The 24,591-nt window shown below is 42.4% G+C and overlaps 1 protein-coding gene across 2 annotated transcripts in view; it reads right to left on the reverse strand.

The window, feature by feature from the left end:
• The window catches only part of LOC146788833 (vomeronasal type-2 receptor 26-like), a 136,571-nt gene that overhangs the window by 4,165 nt on the left and 107,815 nt on the right, over positions 1-24,591 (reverse strand). For both annotated transcript variants that reach the window (XM_085629941.1, XM_085629942.1), the window contains one exon: positions 18,883-19,006. In XM_085629941.1, the coding sequence (XP_085486067.1) occupies positions 18,883-19,006 (124 nt within the window). The remainder of the gene's footprint in view (positions 1-18,882; positions 19,007-24,591) is intronic.

The raw sequence follows: 24,591 nt of genomic DNA on the forward strand, positions 1-24,591 counted from the left end.
TCCTTTTTTTCATCAGTTTGGTATACATATTGTTTCTTTCCTTTTCTATCCATTGGAGTCATGTACTGCAAGTCTGAATTTAGGTGTTCCACAACTCTCACATCCTTTGAGGAGTTTCAATTCATAGCTATATTCTTTCAGCCATGTCGAGGGAATTTTCTTTTCCTCTTTGGCTTAGCCGTGTCTTTGTTAGTCAGTTGGGTATTGCTCCCTACTTCTTGTTCTCTTTCTTTCCTATTACTCCTGCCTGTTTTTCTTTCTTCCTCCTTTTTTCTAGGAATTTTATATAATTTGCATTCATGAACTCAAGTGCTTTTCAATCACATTATTTGTAATGAATCTTAGAATTGCTATGTGAAATGTAAAGAGTTTTAAAAATCCTATTAAGAACCAAATAGGCTTTTCATATTTGCCTAGTCCCAATGGCCAGCTAGTTGTATTGCAAGAAAGACTTATTTCTGATATTGAGGCTGTTAAACTTAAGAAGCAAAGGCATGATGAAGTATTTTTGTCCTCCTCTGTCACTAATAAGAATGGTGTTTGCATAATTTATCAAAGAAATTTACCTATTTGTTTTATTTCAAAAGAAAATTATTCTTAGGGATGGTGGATTTTAGATCAACTCAAAATAGAGTATACAATCCTTTCAATAATAATTATATATGGCCCTACTCATCCGGATCCACTTTTTGAAAACTACTTTCACACTAAATACTTGAACATTCTGGTGCTCATTTTCTACTAGTTCGAGATTGTAATCAATTAATGGACTCCTTTTTTGATAGGCATTCCTTAGCTAGATATGTTCCTAATAGTCCTCATAAAGCATTTAAAAATACCATTTCACATAGCTCCCTATCTGACTTCTGGTGATTGTTTAACCCATGTCTCTCTTTACTCAACCACTCATAATTCTCAAACTAGAATGTAATATTTTTAAATTGCAAGTATGGGTCAACATTTGGTTAATTTGGAAACTGGCTCAATTCTGATTTCTCACCATGCCCTTTTTTAGACTGACCAAGATATTCTGCAGAGGAAAAATAGGAAATCTCAACGGAGGTTTAACATTTCTCTGCTTTCAAATAATACTCATTACCACCTACAAAAACTTTGTCAAAGAATATTTTGATAATAATAATAATACAGGTGTCCACTTTGTATGGGATGTGTTCAAACAGTCTCCTGAGGTTTTATTATTATTTATGGTACCTTTAAAAAGAAAAATGCAGAAAAACAAAATGCATCTATTCTTGACATCATTAGGCAGTAATAACAGAAATACTATACTTTAAAACCTAATAGATCTGATCTGGATGTGCTGATGGTGTAAAAAATACAATTCAACAAACACACTACTGAAAAAGCTTGTGGGTTTCTTCCAAAAAGTAATGCTAGGTATAATGGTGTGAGGAATAGAGCTGGTTCTTTATTGGCTAATTATATGAAATGCAAAAGGGAGATGTCAGTTGTGAAATGTTTTATAAATTACTTGGGCGAGGAAATGTACAGAGATTCTGATATTGCTGCTTGCTTTGTGAACTACTACCAGAACATATACTTTCCTGAGACTAATCCTTCTGAGGTGCTCATTAATTCCTACTTCTCTAGGCTTAGGAAAAGGAATACAGATAATAGAGATTTCTCTTTTCTAGAAAACCCGTTAAAAATTGAAGAGCTATACTTTGCTGCTAAAGTTCTCCCAACAGGGAAAGCACCGGCTCCAGATGGATTCACAATAGAAACTGTTTGAAATTTTCATAAATTCTTTTTCGTCTGCTATTTAAGCTGATTAAAAAACTTTTTATAATGGATCTGTAGGATCTTTTTTATGAAACCTAAAAAAAGACTTGATTTCTCTCTGTGCAAGAACTACAGACCTATTTATCTCATTAATACTGATTACAAAATATTTGCCAAAGCGCTAGCCCTTAGACTAGTTAACCTTTTACTGGACTTAATTGACCTGGAACAGTCTGGTTTTGTTAACAATAGAAACATAGCCAATTATACTTTAAAAAAAATATTATTAACAAACAGGCACATGCATCAAAGAAAAAACCGCTCGCAAACGGGCAGATTCTCAGAATCTGCCCCTTTGCGACCGGTATTTTTGCATTTGGGATGCATCATCCCAAATGCAAAAATCGCAATTTAAGGAATCTCTCAATTGCGATTACTTAAATTGCAATTGCATTTAAGGAATCTCAAATTGAGATTCCTTAAATGCAATGCATTAGTAAAAAAAAATAGCGATTTCGCTAATAGGGGGAGCAAATTACCATGAAGTTGAACTTCATGGTAATTTGCTAAAACTTTGAAAAATGCACTTTTGTGCATTTTTCTAAGTTTCATGTTGCGCACACACATGCCCTTAGGGCATGTGTGTGTGCAACATATGTGCACAGATCTATTTCAGGGGTCCAATAGGGTGTCATTTTGACACCCTTGCACCCTTGAAATTGCATGAGCTATTTGCGAGTACCTACTGGTACTCGCAAATTGCTCATGCAATCTTCAATTCATTCCTATGGGCCAGGAGGTCCATAGGAATGAATGGGATGGCATTCCTTAATTGCGACTCGCAATTTGCGACTCGCAATTAAGGAATGTGTAGGAATCGTATTTTTATAGCGATTCCTACATGCATAGGCTTTTGTAATTCGTTAATTGCGATTCCTTAATTATCGCAATTAAGGAATCGCTAAAGCCTACGTTGATGAATGTGCCAGAAAGCTTCTAACAATGACCTCCCATTGCTGCACTTATTCTCAATGCGGAGAAAGCTTTTGAAAGATTTAACTGGCAGTTTCTAATGGAAGCATTGGAGTGGCATGGATTTGGTCACAAATCTTTACAGCTTATTTCACTACTGTCTTCTTCTTTCAAGTCGCTATTAATAGTGAATGATGTCCAATTCCCTTATTTCTCCCTTAATAGGGGTACTGAACTGGTGTGTCCTCTGTCTCCTTAACTCTATATTCTGGCATTAGAAAGATTTCTCTTTCAAATGAAACAGTTTGAGAGTTTATCTGACTTTGAAGGTAAATGTTCTGCTCGAGCAGATGGTATTCTTTTGTTTGTGTCAAAGCCAGAATTATCAATACCAGCTTCCTTCACAGAGCTAAAACTCTGAGGTCTCAGGTTATAAACTTAATGGAGATAAATCAGAGGTTATGCCTCGTAATAAACATTGAACAAAAGAGCCATTTGTTCCAGCAGGTTGATCCTCAAATATGACTAAGATCGAATGCTTGGGAGTATGATATTGTAATTCTGCTATTGATTCTCTTAAAATCAAGACAGACGAAATAGTAAAGTCCGTCACCATACACAAAAAGGTCTCCTTTATTTTTATCTTGGTGGGGTAGCAATAACATAATCAAGATAATGGTTCTCACTATTGTAAACATTGTTCCTATGAAGATGCTGGTTACATTTTTTTAAATATTTTTTGCTACCTTAGATAGCACATTATCTATGTTTATTGGAGTGGTAAGAAGCCTAGAATTTCCCTAGATTAATTAAGAAATCCTGAGATGTCTGGGAGTGTTAAATGTCCAGATTTCTCCACTTATCACAGGGTATTTGAAATTTAAAAAAAAACAAATTAATTTAGTGGATCCTGTCTGCTACATTGCTACATTGGCAAGTTATAGTTCTATCTTGAGTGGGCTTTTGTTTTCCATTTTTCTCGCTGAAATATGATTCTTATGTCTAATCCACCCAGGTTTTGCTTGCTGTCTGCTGTATCACACTCTTGTTACCTATTGAAGCCATTTATGGATTTGAAGTTATCAACATTTGATAAGTTTGCCAGCAGTCTCATCTGGTATAATACGTTGAATAAGTAAAATAGTAAAAACCATATTGTGGAAAAAGTGGGCATATAAGCGTATTTTTACCATTTCACCAATTATTAAAGAATAGGGTCACTCACCTCTTCTAGCCTTGTAGCTCCTCATGTGCAGAATTGGCCTATTTCTTGGAATTTTCTCCCAGAAACTGCTATCATATACATATTGCTCTGACCACCCAATATGGACATACTTGTTTCTTAATAAAGCCTTGTGGGAATTGTGGGAATTGAAGTTGCATTGTACTTGTACAGTTTCCACCTGAAATAAAATCTGGGCCAAAGTGTATTCTACGGATCGCTCCACTATTTTAACACAAAGTCTGTTTTCTTTCTGTAAACAATTATTTACACTCCAGTTTTTCTACTTAAAACTAAACTCATTCAACAACATACTTTTTGGCATTGTGATGCACATGCTGGTTCATACTTCTATATGTTTTTCTATGCCCTGTTTTTCAGAATTTATAACACATGTATGGCACAAATTTGAAGTTCCTACCATTGTTTCCTCACATTTTTCATTAGAGACATTGTTTTTGGGAGGGATAATCTCTATTTGGTTGTATCGCATATTGCTATGGAAACTTGTGTACATCTTAATAGCAATTGCTTTACAGATCATTACTTCAAACTGAAAATCCAAAGAAAATATTTCTGTTAACTGTTGGTGGAATTTAGCATGTCACAACCAAAGACTGCACAGATTTATTCTGACTCTTTACAGTTATCATTTAAATGAGACAAACTGTGGTAACCAGCTACCAATTAATTTTCTTATAGTGCCATTAATAATGCTACTATGTCTTCCCAAGATTTACTACTTTTTTTGATTAATGTCATCTATGTTATGAGTTTTCATGTTATAGTTCACTCAAATTTAAATAAGACATTTTGTTATCACTTACCATGTTATAATTTTGTCTTAACATGTACCTGATAACCTTTTTAGTTCTTTTTCCTTCACTTTTATTTTACTTCTAGATTTCTTCTTTTCTATTATAATATTACTATGTATATTGACTTTTTGGTGACTTATTCATTGAATGTTTATCTTTATTTTGTATTTTGATATATTGTTCACATTCTTCAATGTTCTTGACTATATGACCTACTGGCTTATCTCATGATTTATTGTTTTGATTCCTCAATAAATAAAAATAAACTAAATGCAAAAACATTTTGGGAGCTTGTTTTAGAAAAATGTAACTTTGGAATTGTTTGACGGCTGGCCCTCATGTCTGGCAGAGCCATCTGTTAAATTTTCCCTTCATCTTCAGGAACTGCCAAGATGGCAGTTCCTGTGAATGTATAGAGGTGCCCATCAGGCTTTTGAACATCTCTAAGATGGGCGGAGTAAAGGCAGAAATGTTCTCTGCTACTCTATCTGTCTTTGCTCCATGTGCTAAATCCTAAATCTTAACTTCTGTCTTAAAAGTGGGTGAAAAGCAATGGTTTGAAATGCTGCCCCAGGGATTGCCAGTAGTTAGTCTATTTGCTTGCATTTCTCCCAACACTTTTTGGGTGTTTGATCGCCAGTAGAATGCCTGGGTACCTAAGACTGGCATAGTGCTTCCAATGTTTTTGAATTCTAAAAAGCAGTAAATGAGATCCATTTAAAGAGTATATCTATGGGTGAAGATTTGCTACTTCTTGATAAACTGGGGACTAAGGAGCATATTTTTTTTTAAAACGTCATGCAATGCAGCACAGTTCACAATTCCCTGAATGATTTCTGAAGTGTGCTACCCACCTATGAGGGTCTCAAGGTGCTGGGGGAGGGGGCAGCTCCGGTCAGTCAAGGAACCTGGTCTTGAGGGTCTTCCTGAAGTTGTGCAGAGTGGGTGCGCATCCGGTGGTGATCGGGAGCTCGTTCCAGGTCTTTTCTGCGATGTAGGAGAAGGCTCTTCCACCTGTTCTGGCTCTGCAGATGGGTGGGGTTTCGGCGAGGGTGAGGTCGATGAATGGAGGTTTCTCTTGGCTATGTGGAAGGTGATTCTTTCATTGAGCTATTGGGGTCCGGTGTTGTGGAGTTGTTTGTATGCGTGAGTGAGTATATTGAAAATTGCTTTCTTCTCAACGGGGAGCCAGTGGAGGTCTCGCAGGTGAGGGATGATATTTACGTGTCAAGGGACGCTGAGGACGAGTCTGGCTGCTGTGTTCTGTATGGTCTGGAGCTTGCGGAGCAGAGATTTGTTGATCCCGGCGTAGAGGGCGTTTCTGTAGTCCAATCTGCTGGTTATGAGTCCGTGGGTGACGGCCTTTCTTGATTTGGGGTGATCCATTTGAAGGTCTTGCGAAGATGCGGAGGGTGTTGAAGCAGGTGGAGGCAATAGCATTGATCTGTCGGGTCATGGAGAGGGAGGAGTCGAGTATGATGCCTAGGTTCCGTGTGTGGTTCGTGGGAGGGCTGCCAAGGGCGGTGAGCCACCAGGTGTTGTCCCATGAAGAAGGGGAGGGTCCATGGACAAGGACTTCTGTCTTCTCTGAGTTGAGCTTCAGGCAGCTGCTGCTCATCCTGGTTGCGACGTCCTTCCTTCATTCCTGGAGGCTGAGTCTGGTGGTGGGGGGGTCCTTAGTGAGGGAGAGGATGAGCTGTGTGTTGTTGTCTTAGGATACTATGCTGAGTCCATGCTGTCTGACGATAGCAGCAAGGTGGGCCATGTAGATGTTGAAGAGCACGGAGCTGAGTGATGATCCTTGGGGTACTCCACAGCTGATCTGTGTGGGTTCAGAGAGAAAGGGAGGAAGTCTAATTCTTTGAGTTCTCCAAGTGAGGAGGGGGGAGCCAGTCGAGGGCAGTCCCATGTATGCCGGCGTTGTGGAGTGCTGGTGAGAGTGCGGTGGGAGATAGTGTTGAAGGCTGCAGAGAGGTCGAGCAGGTTCAGAACCGCTGTGTGATTTTGGTCTAGGAACATGCGGATGTCGTTTGTAGCGGCGAGTAGGGCGGTCTCGGTGCTGTGGTTGCTGCGGAATCTGGATTTGGAGGGATCGAGGATGGAGTTTTCTTTGGTGAATTTCATTAGTTAGATGTTGACAATCTTTTCAGTGACTTTGGCTACAAAGGGGGGGAGAGTGACGAGTCATAGTTCTTGAGGTCCATAGGATCTGCTGAGGGCTTCTTGAGAAGGGGCTTGACTTCCACAAGTTTCCAGTCATCGGGGAATGTGATGGCTTTGAAGGCGGCATTAATGGTGCATCGTAGCTCCGGTGCAATGGCGGCGGCAGCTTGGTGGAAGATGTGTGAAGGGCAGGGGTCCATAGGGGCTCCTGGGTGGATGCCTTTTATGGTCGATGCAGTGTCTTCGGTGGTGACTGGGGTCCAGGAGGAGATGGTAGGCTGACTTTCGTTGCTGGGGGCAGAGTGGGTTCGGTGTCTTGTGTCTGTATGTCGAGGTTGTCGTAGAGGGGTCTTATTTTCAGGTGGAAGTAAGAGCCGAGTTTGTTGCAGAGGTTCTGGGAGGGTGTGACGTCAGTGGCTTTGCTGGGTTTCTTAGTCAGTTCTTGGTTGTTGTTGAAGAGTTCCTTGAAGTTGCTGGTGTTGGTGTGGATTTTGTTTCGAATAAAGGTCCTCTTGGTGGATCTTATGAGTTGGTGTATTCTGACATGGTGTTCTTGTATATGGAGAGGTCTTCCGAAGTTTTGCTGTTTCTCCAATTCTTCTCTAGACGTCTGCAGGTGCGTCTGGATTCTTGGAGCTCAGTGGTGAACTAGGGGACCTTCCTGGATCGCTATCTGTTGGGGTTGTGGAGGGGGGCTAGATCATCTGTGCAGTTAGTGATCCATCTGTGAAGTTCCTTGGCTACGGAGTTGGTGTCGGTCGAGGTGGGGGGGCATCGCGGTTGAGGGTGGAGTTGAGGTGTTCCTCGGTGACCTTGCTCCAGTTCCTTTTTTGGGGCGGGGTGCCGGTTTGGGTGTGATGGGGTTTTCTTTTTTTATATAAATCTTGTTATTGAAAAACAGCATTTCAAAGTTTCGGTCAGCAGGTGTGTGGAGCATACATTTTGCATTGGTGAGTGTGGGTGTTACACATGTCATGTATTGTTATGCAAATTCAGTCTTCACAATGATCATCAAGGAGAGGAAGGGGAGGATAGAAGGGGGAGTACAGATCTTTCCACGATAAGCATTCCATTTAGTCCATATTTCAGACTACTTTTTCGGACATCCCCTGGAAACATATACTACTTTTTCTCGAAAGATGCACCAGTCCATGTCTTGTTTGCATGAGCTTAGGCAAGGGGCCTCCTTTGCCCCCCACATTCTAGCAATATTACGCTTGGCTACCATGTGCCCTAGGGCTGCCCAAATTTTCTTCTTGCTGCTCAGATCTGTTGGTCCACACACATTTAACAGACACTGTTTAGCCTCTTGGTTTAGCTCCAGACCCAGAACTTCTTCCATACATTTGATAACTTCTTCCCAATACTTGCTTATGTTGGCGCACTCCCACAGAATATGTAGGAATGTGCCTTCTCTGCCACAGTCTCTCCTACAGCGGGAATCCTCCCTATATCCTATCCGGACCAAGGCAGGTCCTGAATAGTATATTCTGTGGAGAATTTTTAGTTGCACCAATTAAAGCCGTGATCAGATTGCGACTTCCTTGGGGGAGGCGAGCGCCTCTGTCCAATCTTCATCATCCAATTCTGACAAATCGTCTACCCATTTTTCCTGGAGCTGCACAAGGGAATCAGGGGCATTATTCATTAGCTTTTGGTAGGTGAAGGATATTGATTTTTTGGGTGTATGGTGGGATTTTCAACGTGGAAGTGAAAGCAGTATTGGACCATCCAGATGGGTTGCATGGCGTGGCTGAAGTGGACGTTGTTGTCTCCTGCGAAGACAAGGTCGAGGTTGTGTCCTGCCTTGTGGGTAGGGGTGGTGTAAGCAAAGTTGCTGCACTGCATTGCTGAACTGCACCATATTTTCCAAGATATCTTTTATTAACATTTTAATATACGGAGTGCAATCACATTCAAGGGCAATATCTTATAACACATACTCTTATTTCAATAAGACCAGCTGAGATCACTGATCACAAAATGGTGTACATAAAGGAGCGACGTAAGATATAATAAAAGGTCGGCTCACATTCAGAAAAATTGAACCATAGTGCTAACCCACACAGGCAAGCTACGAATCTATGTCCTAGAGTATAATAGGCACTAATGTGGGGAAAGCGGGGGAATGAAGAACAAATAAACCAAAAAGCAAATGTGAAATATTAAGAACCATGGGGCTTATTTACGAGACCCCTGCGCCACCAGAGCATAACTTTTGGTGATGCTCCAGTGGCGTAGATGACAAACTTATGTCTATGAGGTCATGCAAAGCCACTATGCGTGACTTTGAATGACCTCATAGATATGGAGTAAGGCAAGATTGCTGTATTTCTTTGCTCTGCGCTCTGGAGACTTTCCATAGGCTTTAAGATTTTCAAAACCATGAAACCTGGGAAAGAGCCAAATCCTTACGCCTTCTGAGGTGAGGCATAACGAGGAGAAAGGTTCCCAGTTATTTCCACAATCTGCAGCACACATAGAAATAGAAAAATGCCTCTTAGGATTGTTTCTGTACCCTTTCCTGCACAAAAAGAATCCTGCCGACAAAACTGGCACCCTTGCACCATGGTGCAAGGGTGCCTGCATGCACCGTATTGAATAAATACGGTGCAATCCTGCCCTTTCACTTTAGCATGAGGCAACGCAGCAAGGTGACTTACTTCCCTCCCCTACACCAAACCCCTTAAACAGGGGCCCAATTATCCACTGGGGGGGGGGTTCATACCACACTGATATATATGATGGACCATTGCAGTATGGGGGGATAGAGTGCGGAGGGTGCCGGGAGTTGAGTGCAGTGAGTTTTCATCATGGTCATCGAAAGTGGCATATGTGGTTAACAACACAATTGGCAGAGATTGGTGCCTTGTTTCTCATAAGAGGATTCTTTTTCTGCAGCAGAGAGTAGGTGGCCTTCATTGGCTACAAAAGGGTAGTCATTCAGTATCATATTCCAAGCCTGTGTGTGGTCTGTATTACGCCAACCTTTCTGTACTTCCAGCTTCATTAAAGTTCTCTCACATTCAGACCATTTGGGCAATTCTCGTCTCCAACCCTGTATGGAGGAATTGTTAGGGGATTCACAGAACATGGATATGCATCAGCGGGCCAGGACATGAGCTAAGTTTGCAAATTTGAAGGTGATGATATTGGAATGGGGTGTGTGGAGCAATCTCAGTAAAGAGACAGTCTTGGTTCTATTGAGATTCTGGCTTGTGGCAACATTGATGAGGCATAGCACTGCTTCCCAATAAGGTGTGAGGGTCGAGCAGTGCCGCACATACAATAAAAGTCTTCACCACCTAGCTGGCATCTAGAGCAAACCGCTTTGGCCCCTAGGAACATCCTGTTGATGCACGTTGGGTTAAATACACCCTAAGGAGATAGCAACATTGAATCAGTTTAAAGTAGGCATTGCAGGACGTGTGATGAGTGTTACCCAGAACATTAGACTAGTCCTTGTCTGCCCATGTCCATGGCCCATTGGCCTTGAAGGTGAACATGGTCACCCTTGGTTTGAGAGAATAGGGACCAATAAAGGAGCATAATAGCTCATACCCAGCCAGATGTGGTGAAAATACTTTTGGGGCAATTGTGCTTGGGGGGTTCAAGTCCATCCCCAACCCAATGGCCAACAAATAGTGGCCACCACTGCACATAGAGAAAAAAAAGTAATGTGGGGGAAAGTAAAACTTGTCCATTAGTAAAGGAAAAGCTCTATAATTGCTTGTTCAAAAACCAGTCCTCCATAATCATCATGCCCCTCTGCGACCAATCATGTTGTCTAGTCCAACCTCCTGTATGAGGGAGATGAAGTAGGGTTGTTAGGGAAAAGTAGAGGATCTTTTTCCCAGTGCATTGGAGAGCCAGGATCCATATAAAGCAGAGGGTATATAATAAGGGACCCTCAGTCCCCACACTGTGCTGAGTTTGCAGTGTGAGTAACATGGCCACAATGGTGGCTCGAGTGGGTACAAATGGCGATCCCTCTGCTGTTTCATCCCAGGCATCTATCCAGCCAGTGAGCCACCCATTTGAGTTGCCCTGCAAAGTTATAGAGCTCCATATCCCGTACTGTGAGTCCCCCTTCATCTGTGGGGAAGAACAGTTTATTCAGGACTGTATGATGGAACTCTGTTCTTCAAATGAGTAGAACTAGCAGACTATCCATCTCACTGAAGAGGGGCATGGGAAGGCGAATCGGAAGGGCCGCAAAGTAATAAAGGAAAAATGTAACCTTTTAGTGAAACAACCATGACAAGAAAAACTGACACAATCACTGCAGACCCACTCAGAGCCCCCCTAGGGCCAACTACCATGCCAATAAATAATTTATTTGAGGGAGTGTCATACCCTAATAATCCTCTCTTCCCTCGAAACTATGCACCTGCAAATTGGTTATCTGTGCCCTCCTGAGTATGCATGGTTCTGTACTGTGCTGCAGAAATGGAGATTTGTGCTCTCACTATGCAAGGTGCTGTACTGTGCTGCAGAAATTGAAATCTGTGCCCTGAGTGTGCACAATCCTGTACAGTGGCAGGAAAATGCGGACTATGTACAGGTAAATGGGCGGAGTTTAGGGAGGGGCAAGGAGGGATTTAGGAACAGGTAAGGAAGTGCTCATGAAGGGACACTCTAATACATGACACACCCACACAAGAATAAGAAACTTTTTATTGACAAATGGCATTTCTGAAGTTACTATGGCATTAAGGGTGACAAAACAGCAGCAAATATACACCAGTCACGCCTTGGAGGAAGTTCAGCACCATACAAGGCCAGTCACAGGTTCTGAAACACACTCCCATAGAAAATAGTGGGTGTAGGAACTTAATTTAACAGCCCATAGGAAATATTTTTTAAATAATTACATTATTTTGACTTTTAAATCATTATAATTAAAAATTGGGGAGAGGAATTGGCCTTGGGGAGAGGAGTTGGCCTAAGGGCTAGGGAGGTCGACCTCAAATCTGAGGAACTGGGTTCGAGTCTTGGCAAGGACTGTGATTCTGGGCAAATCACTTAATCGCCCTGTGCCTAACAAAAATGAATGTGTCCTCATGTAATGAAACTGGTGCTTGTGTAAAGCGCTCTGATACCGGATACCTTTGGGTCAAGTTCATGCTATATAAAACTCCGTAAAAAAAAAATGCATTTATCTAGCGCTCATCACCCCTACCAAGACATTAAAGCACCATACACTAGGCAGCAGGCTCCTCTGGAACCCAAAGTTAGTAGTTAGTCCAGTGACATCACTTACTGTTAGTTAATTATGTGTATGTGTTTGTGTGTCTTAAAAAGTGCACACAATAATATCTGCATATATTATTAGTTTAGCTATTAATATTTACCATAGTAAAAAATATATTTACAATTAAAATGTAATTTACAATAATTAAACTCAAGTTTTAATTACATTTGTTTAATACTGATTAGGAAGAAAATTGCTAGGTTGTGTTTTTTATTTTATTTATTTTAAAAAATGCATATTTATTACACTTGAAAATTGTATCCAAAAGTATGAAATTCTCAAAAAAGTATAAGAGTGAATTTATGCTCACTATTTACAAGGCAAATATACAAATCTAACTGTTTAAATGTAGACTTGCAGTGTGCAGTAAATTTACTAGCTTTGGATATTCGCCATTTCTGAGTGTAAATATACTACATAGGGGCCGATTACGATGTAGGTCGTAAAGTCTCCAATCCTAGGTCATCCTCTGTTTAAATTCCGACTGGCTAATTACGATACAGCCAGTCAGAATTGAAACCAGCCGGTCATTCCGGCTGGCTTCTGACGGGCTCAAGGAGGCTGCCAGCCAGTTGGAACCGGCCCGTAATCAATATGGACGGCGGTTTGCGCTGTCTGAGGTACGATGCATGGTTTCCGGCAGGGTTTTCCTGCTGGCCTTTCAGACATGGAAACCCTGCTGGAAAGCATGTTTGAGGGCCCCCTTTCCCTTGCAACCTCTGGTCGGTGGCCGAGGGAGCACCTATGGTGCCCCCCTGTTAATACCTGCACCTTGTGGCAGGCACGTTGAGGTGCCTGACACAAGGTACAGGGATTAACACAACCTCACATTTACCTATGGGAGCATTGACTAAGGCCTGTTTACGACTGTAACACATGCTCCCATAGGGAAATGTGGGTAATCAACTACACCGTGTGTGGTTGCATCCTAATTAGGCAGTCAGGGCTGCCAACCGGAGGTCATTCGGTCCAGTTTCTGCCACGGTGTCATTCAGAGGAAACTCCGACCGACATAATCATAGGCCCCTTAGTGTGGACTTACTTGTCCCATCTCCCTTAAACCAGGAGGTAGAGCCTCAGCCTAAGAGTGTAATGATACTATTAGTAACTTTTGAAACAAAGTCATTGCCACTGGGCGGAGATCTCCTAATTGTAAAGTATAGAAGAATTTTTGAAAGTTTATTAAACTTTAAAATAAATTACAGAAATATTTCTGTTACATATTAATGTAAATTAATCTTATATATGTACTTTAACAGTAGAAAAAATTTAAAAAACGAGTACCGCAAAATAAACTTAGTTTTGAATTAAATATTTGATACTTTGAATATATTACATTTAAATGAATTTCTTTTTTATTTCTTTTAGAAAATTCCTTCTTAAATAACATGTCCATATTTATTTATTACGTAGTAATGTTACCAAAAATATTCTATAGAATTATTTTAAATTAAATTATCTTTAAATAATTTAAGTTATGTTTATTCTTAAACTTAAAGGTTTGTTAAACTATTTAACAAATGTTTATTTTAAAATATTACATTATTTCTTTAACATTAAATTACAGTTATACATTATGTTTTAAAATTCTAAATACATTATTTTATTTTAACATTATTTGCTATATGGTGTTATTATAAGGGCCTGTCTCTGTAAATTTGGATGGGGGTTGTTGAAGTATCAGTGGTTGTCCATTTGTGATGCTGGGCTTACTCCAGGTCGATCTAGAATGCATTTACAACTGCTTCATGACCTTTTTGGCTATGGTACCTACAGAAGTGCAGTTTGTGATTACCAATGGGCTTACTCCTTTGGGGGTGAATGTTTGAACCTTCCTAAACCTCTCCTTAACTAATTTTCTAAAAATTTTACCATGAGCAGTAACCAAAGCTAACTATTAAGATATGGTGATGTTGCTCTGTCCTCTAGTGCTGGCGTACCTTAGGCTGCCTTGCGCCAATTACACCCTTGCACCATAGGGTGAGGGTGATTGAGTTATGTCAAGTTAAAGATTTATATTGAAAGTGTACCCTTCCAGCACAAAATTCAATGTTTGATAAAATTACCACTTTGTATGTGTAATGTATGGTGCAGCACACATGCAAATTTGGAAATATTTTCTCCAACTTTACGCCTGCCTTGAGGATGCATAATTGTTTGATGCCTTTCCCTTTCTGTTAAAGTTAGTAGATAGGGATTAGTGTCAACATCCATGGGTGAGTGCATGGGAACTTCCATGTGCCACACATGGAACGCCACCATGGCGTAAAAAAGCTACTTTATGCTACTTAGGGTTGCTGTCCAACTCAATTCAGGATCTGCACTGGAAGTCAAGCCTAGAGACCAAGGATATACTTTTTTTTCCCATCCCCATTCTCGTCATGCCCGTCTAGACTATATCCTTTTGTCGAATTCCATTAGGGATGGTTGCACTATGAGGAAGCACCCAAGGGTATTATCTGACCATAACCCTCTAGAATTGAATATTGCATGTAGCAATATTATTCGTACTAGAAATTTTGGGACTTTCGAAAGAGCCTTTTTAAAAAAGGAGGAGTACCGTGCTCTTATGAGAGAGTGGCTACCATCTTTTTTAGAAATAAACATGGGTAGTGCTCCTATCGAGGTTGTTTGGGATGCAATGAAAGCAGGCATTAGAGGGGAGACTTTGCAATTCTCAGTACGTACTAATAGGAAAGGCAAAGAACAACTAGCCTCTTTATATCATAATTTGAATAAAGCTGAAGCAGATTTGATAATAGCCTTGCAAACAGGTCTGGGTTCTGAAGGACTAGCGCAAGTTGCAATCGCTAGAAATAAGATATCTGATTTATTTACGGAAAAGGCGATCACCAAAGCTATGATATACAAAGAAAAAACATATGAACTCAGCGAGAAAGTAGGGCACCAGCTGGCTGTTCGCACAAGGGAGGAGATGACGGGAAATATGATAAAAGCTATAAATGATAGGAATGGTGATCTGAGAGTAGAAGAACTCAATATTAGAACTGCTTTTCAAATGTTCTATCAAAAATTATATGAGGAACCGCTAGGAGGGCAAGAGGATGCTAGAGACTACCTGGATAAAGAGCTGACCGAACACCTTGAACAAGAAGATAAGGATTCACTAGACTCTCCCATTTGCTGGGAGGAAATTCTATTATCCATGAAATCCTTGACTGCTGGTAAAGCAGCAGGTGTAGATGGAATCCCTACAGAGTTTTTCCTTGAATTTGCAGAACAAATAAAATCCATCATGCTACAACTCTTTATGTCCATAGCTCAGGGAGGAAACCCACCACCGTCATGGTCTTCAGCAAAAATAATGATCTTCCTGAAGAAAAACAAAAACCAGCTGGAAATGGGCTCTTATCGCCCAATAACCTTAATTAATGGAGACTCAAAAATTTATTCCAAACTCCTTGCAGGGCGATTAGCACCTATGATTCATAAAATTGTATCGGTCCGACAACATGGATTTATCCCCGGCAGATCAACAAGTGATCATATACAGAGAGTTATCTCTTTGTTTGATTATACAGAAACTACAGGAGACCCTATGGCCCTTATTCTTCTGGCGTTCGATAGGGTCTCCTGGAAGTTTTTATGGGCAGCAATGTCAGATCGGGGAGTAACGAAGGGTTTTATCAAAGCTATCCAAGGACTATATGTTAATCCAAGGGCCAACGTTGTGATAAACGGGAATATGTCTGAGAACTTTATGATTACGAGGGGAACTAGACAAGGGTGTCCCTGCTCGCCCCTCTTATTCGCGATTTATATAGACCAATTTATACGCAAACTTGATAACCTTCCGTATGTGTCATCTATTACGATTAATAACTATGCAACCAAAGTTTTAGTTTATGCTGACGATATAGCTCTAGTGACCACTAATCCTAAGGAGGCAATCAAGATGGTTGAGAAGGAAGCAACTCTTTTCGGTAAAACTTCTGGTTATAAACTAAATACGGGAAAAACTCAAATAATCATTAATGACAAAGTGGAGATGGAAGATGATAGAGTTGTGGAACACGCTACATATCTAGGGGTCAATATAAGCGCAAAGGTAGATAAAATTGTACAGATAAATCTTGACCCACTAATAGCGCGCACCCGAGAAGACTTAACTAGATTTGATAATCTACAATTAACCATTGGTGGCAGAAGCAATTTGATTAAAATGCTGATCCTACCTAAATTTTTATACTTCTTCAGAACAATCTGTCTCGAATTCTCCCCGCATTACTTTAAAAACATCGAATCTTTGTTTTCCAGATTTATTTGGGGATTTAAGAAACAACGAAGGGCACTAAAATGGATAATGTTACCAAAAGAAAGAAGTGGGTTAGCGTTGCCTAACTTTAGGATCTATTATTGGGCAGCAGTGGCCAAATATTGTACAAACCTGATAGTTATTGAGCCGAGTCATTGTGCGATTCCGACCCCACAGGAAATGATATTAGGAGATAGAAGTAAAGGGTGTTTATGGAGACATATGAATGATAATTTTTTTAAGAAAACTAAACTCAAGACTATTCAGGGAATTTGGAAAGTCTGGAGCAATATCCGTAAATTATTAGGGTTGGGACGCTTCTCATGCTATACTCCAATTAGTGGCAATTCTGATCTTTCTGAGATATTTCATGATGGGTATATGTCCAAGTGGGTCAGGATAGGGATCACCCAACTTGGTTGCTTCTATATCGAAAACCGACTGAAAAGTTTTTTAGAATTTCGTAACGATTATAATGTCAGCAATAGGGATTTTTTTAAGTACTTACAAGTCAGGGATTTCTTGTCAAAGAAAATGGGGGGGCGCTGTAATTTTCAAAATATTATACTAATAGACAAATTGCGGTCGGAAACTACTCCTAAAATCGGGGAAATATATAAGGACCTTATTAGTAGTCTCCCCGACGATCTTGATAAACATTTGACTAGATGGCAAACTAACCTATTTGTACACCGAGTAATACCGGAGCGAGCGTTAGAGTTGGCACAAACATTGCTAATGTCAATCAAATTACAAGCACAATTTTATAAAACATTTTTTTTCCTTGTATTACACACCATATAAAATGGGCAAATGGGCAATCGGCTCGGGAACCGCCTGTCCACGTTATTCATTGGCGGCAGCTAACGATATACACATGTTTGCCACGTGCCCATCACTTACTAATCTTAGGATAGAAGTATCTAATTTAATCTCGAATCTATTTCAGGAAGAAATTACTATCTCTAGCGAAGAAATGATCTTAGGAGTGGCTGCTATCGAACGCCCAATACAACAACAAGGGCTGATATTTGTAGCAATGTCGGTTCTTAGATTGTGTATAGCCACAGCATGGCTCGATCACCAACCGCCATCTTCCACTCAATGGAGAGATAGATTACTTGCCATATGTAGTGTGGAGGTGGCAATTTATAAGAACAAGGGACTTAAGAAAAAACAAAGAGGAATGATGATTTGGGAACCTCTGATACTCTGGATAGAAGACCACAGCTAAGGAAAATATATCTAAGGGAATAATCTTAAGGATATGTGAATTTCTGTTCTTCTTGGGCTATCAACTCTTCACGCTGTGAGAGACTACTTTTCTAATGTATATACTAAAGGTGGTTTATTTGAAGGTGCTTCATAACCTTGGTCTCAGTGTGGGGGGGGGGGATTGAATTGTATTGTATTAAAATGACAAATGCCAATAAAAACTATTTAAAAAAAAAAAAGGAAGTCAAGCCTCAAAATAATACTTTGCACCAGGTTTGCACCTCTTTTCAGATACAAACCAGGAACAAACTCTTAGTAAATCGGCCCATAATCATAACACAATGATTGTTATTAAAATGGTATTGCTACCTAAAGGAGTCCTCTTTCCCAACCTTAGAATGACGAAAGATTGAGGGGAGTAAACAATAAGGTTCTGAAATGTTGCCTTTCTATTTGCATGCAGCATTCTGATGCCACTTCATTGCATAATGTTCTATAGTAGAAGAATTGTTACTTATGAACTCCAGATAAGAAAAGGATTTCTGCAAAAAAAGATATACCCCCTAAACTATCTCCAGAAAATACTAATCTGTGTGCTGAATGTCACACATGATTTGCAGCTGGAATATTATACGTTGTGATTGGCAGAAGGAATATTAACACTCCAAGCTACTATTTCATGAGTCCAAGCTACTATTTCATGAGTCCAAACTGTGACTAGCTAAATAGCAGATCTCTCCCTGTAGTGCTTTAACCTCCAGAGGTATCATGCCATTGCTTATACCTGAAAAATTCAGTGCATGCAAAAGATCTCTGCAGGCGGCTCCTATATCGGTTCAGCCTGCCATGCAGGGGGTGCACTCTTGAACTTGGACCTGGCGCGATGACGTCAGTCACACTACCCGAAAGCCAGCATTGGGTGGGAGTAGGTACGGAGAGAGAGCAAAAGGGAGAGAGAGAAAGAGATTGAGGTGCACTTTAATTGATGGCAATGGACTAATGCTGGCTTTGGCAGATCCTACAATAATTGAATAATTCTGTTCAAATAATTTTATTTCCATGTACCAGCCACAGGGAATATATGTAAACTAAATGAATACAAACTAAGGAGGCGATTCACAAAGGTATATTACACTTGTGAGTAATTTACATGTGCAAGTCTTCTCCTCTGGGTCTTTGGAAAGGACCATTGGTTGGCATGCAGTATTTTATCACCTACCACTCATGTTGGTAATCTCTCCTTCTGAGCAGAGGGCACAGTCGTAGCAGCAGATGGGCTGGCCCTCCAGAGGGACCTTCCTGTACCCAGGAGGACAGCTCTCACTGCACACAGAGCAAGGGACCTGGAGAGGAGGCGAAGAAGGGCATGTGTGAGAAATAGACTTGGGAAGAGGCAAACGTCAGATGTGGCATTATCACACAAGCAGCAGATTGAGAGACAAATTGTATCTATATACTCATATGAGAGATAAGCGGAGGATGAGATAAAGGGCAGATGTCATAGCATCAGTATGAGCGATACTTGAAGGAAGAGATGTGGGGCACATGTGATTGCATCAGTGCGAGGATCCAGGGAGTGAGAGATGTGGGGCACATGTGATAGCATCAGTGCGAGGATCCAGGGAGTGAGAGATGTGGGGCACATGTGATTGCATCAGTGCGAGGGATCCAGGGAGTTAGAGATGTGTGGGCACATGTGAATCAGTGCGAGTGATACTTGGCATGATGCTTGGAGGAAGAGATACAGGGCACATGTGATTGCATCAGTGTGAGGGATACTTAAAGGAAGACATGTGGGGCACATGTGATTGCATCAGTGCGAGGATCCAGGGAGTGAGAGATGTGGGGCACATGTGATAGCATCAGTGCGAGGATCCAGGGAGTGAGAGATGTGGGGCACATGTGATAGCATCAGTGCGAGGGATCCAGGGAGTGAGAGATGTGGGGCACATGTGATAGCATCAGTGCGAGGATCCAGGGAGTGAGAGATGTGGGGCACATGTGATAGCATCAGTGCGAGGATCCAGGGAGTGAGAGATGTGGGGCACATGTGATGTGGGGCACATGTGATAGCATCAGTGCGAGGGATCCAGGAAGTTAGAGATGTGTGGGCACATGTGAATCAGTGCGAGTGATACTTGGAATGATGCTTGGAGGAAGAGATACAGGGCACATGTGATAACATCAGTGTGAGGATCCAGGGAGTGAGAGTTGCAGGCATATGTGATAGCATCAGTGCGAGTGATACTTGGAATGATGCTTGGAGGAAGAGATACAGGGCACATGTGATAACATCAGTGTGAGGATCCAGGGAGTGAGAGTTGCAGGCATATGTGATAACATCATTGTGAGGGATCCAGCGAGTAAAAGATGGGGGGCACATGTTCGTGCATCAGTTGAGCGATGCTTGGAGGAAGAGATACAGGGCACATGTGATAGCATCAGTGCGAGGGATCCAGGGAGTGAGAGATGTGGGGCACATGTGAGTGCATCAGTGTAAGCGATACTTGCAGGGAGAGATGTGGGGCACATGTCATAGCATCAGTGTGAGGGATCCAGGACAAAGATGCAGGGCAAATGTCATAGCATCAGTGCAAGGGATACATGGAGGAAGAGTGCAGGGCACATGGAATTGCATGGATGCGAGGGATACATGGAGTGAGAGATGTGAGGCACATGTAATTGCATCAGTGTGAGGGATCCAGCAAGTGAGAGATGTGGGGCACGTCATAGCATCAGTACGAGGGATCCAGGAAGAAGAGACGAGGGCACATGTGATTGCATCAGTGCGAGGGATCCATGGAGGAGGAGATGTGGGCACATGTGATTGCGTCAGTGCACAGGATCCATGGAGGAAGAGTGCACGGCACATGTAATTGCATCAGTGCAAGGGATAAATGGAGGAAGAGATACAAGGCACATGGAATTGCATGAGTGCGAGGGATGCATGGAGTGAGAGATGTGGGGCACATGTCATAGCATCAGTGCGAGGGACCCAGGGAGTGAAAGATGTGGTGCACATCATAGCATCAGTACGAGGGATAAAGAGAGTGAGAGATGCATAGCACATGTCATAACATCAGTGTGAGGGATCCAGGAAGAAGAGATGCAGGGCACATGTGACTGCATCAGTGTGAGGGATACTTGGAGGAGGAGATGCAGGGCACATGTGATTGCATTAGTGCAAGGGATATAGGGAGTGATAGATATGGGGCACATGTCATAGCATCAGTGCGAGGGATCCAGGGAGGAGGAGATGTGGGCACATGTGATTGCGTCAGTGCACAGGATCCATGGAGGAAGAGTGCACGGCACATGTAATTGCATCAGTGCAAGGGATAAATGGAGGAAGAGATACAAGGCACATGGAATTGCATGAGTGCGAGGGATGCATGGAGTGAAAGATGTGGGGCACATGTCATAGCATCAGTGCGAGGGACCCAGGGAGTGAAAGATGTGGCGCACATCATAGCATCAGTACGAGGGATAAAGAGAGTGAGAGATGCATAGCACATGTCATAGCATCAGTGTGAGGGATCCAGGAAGAAGAGATGCAGGGCACATGTGACTGCATCAGTGTGAGGGATACTTGGAGGAGGAGATGCAGGGCACATGTGATTGCATTAGTGCAAGGGATATAGGGAGTGATAGATGCGGGGCACATGTCATAGCATCAGTGCGAGGGATCCAGGGAGTGAGAGAAGTGGAGCACATGTCATAGCATCAGTGCGAGGGATCCAGGGAGTGAGAGAAGTGGAGCACATGTCATAGCATCAGTGCGAGGGACCCAGGGAGTGAAAGATGTGGCACACATCATAGCATCAGTACAAGGGATAAAGAGAGTGAGAGATGCATAGCACATGTCATAGCATTAGTGCAAGGTATCCAGCGAGTGAGAGATGGAGGGGATATGGGAGTTCATCAGTGTGAGAGATACTTAAAAGAAGCAATGCTGTGCACATGTGATTAGATCAGTGTGAGGAATATAGGAAGTGAGAGATGCGGGGTGTGAGAAGCTGGACTGGTATGTGCTGTCCGCTAGTTATAGTGGGCACCTTGCACCAGTCCAAACACCCCTTATTGATGATAGGTTAAAGACAACCTTTATTGAAAGCTATCCTAGTGGTAGCTATGGAGAGCAGCCTTCAGGCTTGAAGGAATGTAAAGCAGCTTGTTTTACCAGACTATAATCTCTTGAATGGCTAAATGAAAGACAACCACACCAGGTATATATATATAAAATATATGTATTTATTTCTAAACGCACCCTCCTAGTCTCTTTATGACGCTAGAGGTCAAACACATTAGTTACACTTCAAATATTACAGCAAAATAGCACAAATACACGTCAGGCCCTAGGGGCGAGCCAAACCATATACTAAAATAGTTGTATACGAACCACGACTTACCTAGACATAAGGCCTAGAGCCTGTAGAATCGCTGGGACCCCAAGGAACCACCCAAGGTAGTGACACAGGGGTCCATGTGCAGTGCAAGAACACCGCCGCGAGCTCCTATTAGCTTCTATGGGGAAAGTCGCAATTAGATTTTTAAAGATTATGGGCACTTAGAAATGAGTCAGGACCAAACCCTTTGGGATTTAGGAGGTTCTAGGGTCAACACCCACGGGAGCACCAGAGTACTCGTGTTACCTCACCCAGGGAAGCCGGGTGCAAAGGTGTCAAATGGTGTTGGGTCGCTTCGTCGTTTTTAATGGGAGCTGGCAAAGAAGTGCTGCTGCCGGGAAGATGCAAAGTGTCCCAAGAGATCCAAGCCTGGGTCGAAGTCGAGAAGAACCTGAAAGCAGAGGGGACAGAGTCTGGGTCACTTGCCAGTGACCAAGAGCCCGATAGGCGAAAGCCCACCGAAGTCGGGTTATTTCAAGTGAAGAAGTTGAGGCTTGACTCTTCAGCAACGAGGACCAGGAGGTGTTGAGGACAACCAGGAGCTGGATTCTAGCTGTCCCACGAAGGATGTCGAGTGCTCTAGTGTCGGTGCCCGGATTGGACACAACAAGCCTTGGCAACACCAACCCATGCTGAAAGGAGAAAGATGCTTTGGTGCAGACCAGCAAGGTCTGAGGGACTCACCATGCGGTGGGGAGTCAGGGCACATCTGAAGCAATCAGGGAAGCCCAAAGAAAATCAAAGTTGCCTTCACAGGGACCCACCAGTTGACAGACCAGGGATCGCGAAGGAGCCTCAAGCTGAAATGTATGAAGTGGGCTCACGGAACACTCGTGGAGTGTAGGCCCACAATCTTCAACTGCAAATGGTGCTCGAGATGGGGGCTACAAGTAACCCCAAGCACAACTTCAAGAGACGTCGAGCAGTCAATGCACTTACAAATGTGCACAGTGACCAGGAGTTCCGGTTCCAGCTACTCACGAGGGATGCGGGTCCCAGCTTTGCTGGGGACTCGGGTTGGCCTGTGAGATGGGAAAAATGCTTTGTTGGTGCCTGCCAAGCAGGGGAGTCACTCCTTGACACCAAGGGAGATTTCTTCAGTCCTCTAGTCTTGAGCAGAGCGTCGAAGTTCCAGGATTCAGCTTCAGAGTTGAGTCCAGGGATATCTAAAGTCCTGTTGCCAGGGGTTCCTTACTTATACCCAAGGAAGGGGTTGGACTAGCTCTGAGGACCTACCTATGGGAGGATTTGGATATAGGGGTGGCTACACCCATTTCCTTTGTCCAGTTTCATGCCAGAGCAGGGGCTGGTAGCCCCTGACTGGTTTGAGCTGGACTATGCACAGGGACACCAAATGTGCTGCGTTTTTAAGCAGTGGGATAGACTCCTAACCAGAATAAAACAATTATTTGAGAGTCTAAAACCCCTCCCCATTTTTTACTGTCTTTGTTAGCACAGTTTGTGTGTCTCTTTGTTTTGACACTACACCGTCTTGTGTTATGTGTTTTTTTCACTGGACACTGCACACTTTTTTCTTGAGAGAGAGTTACCAATGATGAAATAAACGTGGGCAAGCTGGTGAGAACCAACCAGTAGCTCCTCTGGTGGTGCGCACGTGAGGTACTCTCTCTCTCTTTACACATTTTTTCACCTCTTCATTATCGAGGGTTTGTGTAGAGTTTATCTATCTGTGGACTGACTTCACATTTCTTTCATTCTGACTTTTCTGACTTACACAATTCTTATTTTTGTAGCATTCTGGATGGGGTGACTCCATATAATATAAATGAGCGTTGGTGGTTTGTGATAAAGCACACTCCCTCCACCTATTCCAGAATACAAATAAATGTTTGCTACAGTGTGCCAGTACTTTTTGTGTTGAAACTATTGTTGATTGGAGGGCGTTCTGGCACGTTTCCCCTCTCTAGCTCCTTTTTGATTGAACACCACATGTGCCCCAAGTGCAGGACTTCAAAGCACTCTGAGAGTGCTCCCACCCAGCCCCAATACACATCAGCCTGTCTGGGAGGTGGTTACACCTCCCTGTGACAGGAAACCTGTTGTCCAGGCCTTCCCTGTTGGAGTTTCGGTCAGCAGCAGGAGGCCAGACCCGTGTCTGTGTCTGCAGCATCCATTTTGTGATGCCAGGGCTCAGTTAAGTTGGTACCGGGTATACCGGTGCTGTCATGTCTCTCCCTCTAGAAGGGTGGGATCATATTCTCACATCAGGAATTGATGTGGGGTATGATTCCCAGGTGTTTGACACCAAACACAACATGTTTCCGTGCAGCCAGTCCAAAGTTAGCATTAACCATTTTAGTAATAATGCACTTAGAGTGCATGGTCAGGCTGCACCACTGACAACCCCGTAGAAGAGATTCCAAAGGCTGCAGAGGGGCTCAGCTCATGCATGGGCACCCTCTCACATATAACCAAGCACCCTGCCTTCAGGATTGATAAGGCTTGCCATAGGGGTGACTGATAGGTTTCTATGTGCAGTGATAGGTGAGGTATAGTGAACC

This window comes from Triturus cristatus, chromosome 10, assembly GCF_964204655.1.
Source record: "Triturus cristatus chromosome 10, aTriCri1.1, whole genome shotgun sequence".
In the NCBI taxonomy this organism is placed as follows: domain Eukaryota; kingdom Metazoa; phylum Chordata; class Amphibia; order Caudata; family Salamandridae; genus Triturus; species Triturus cristatus.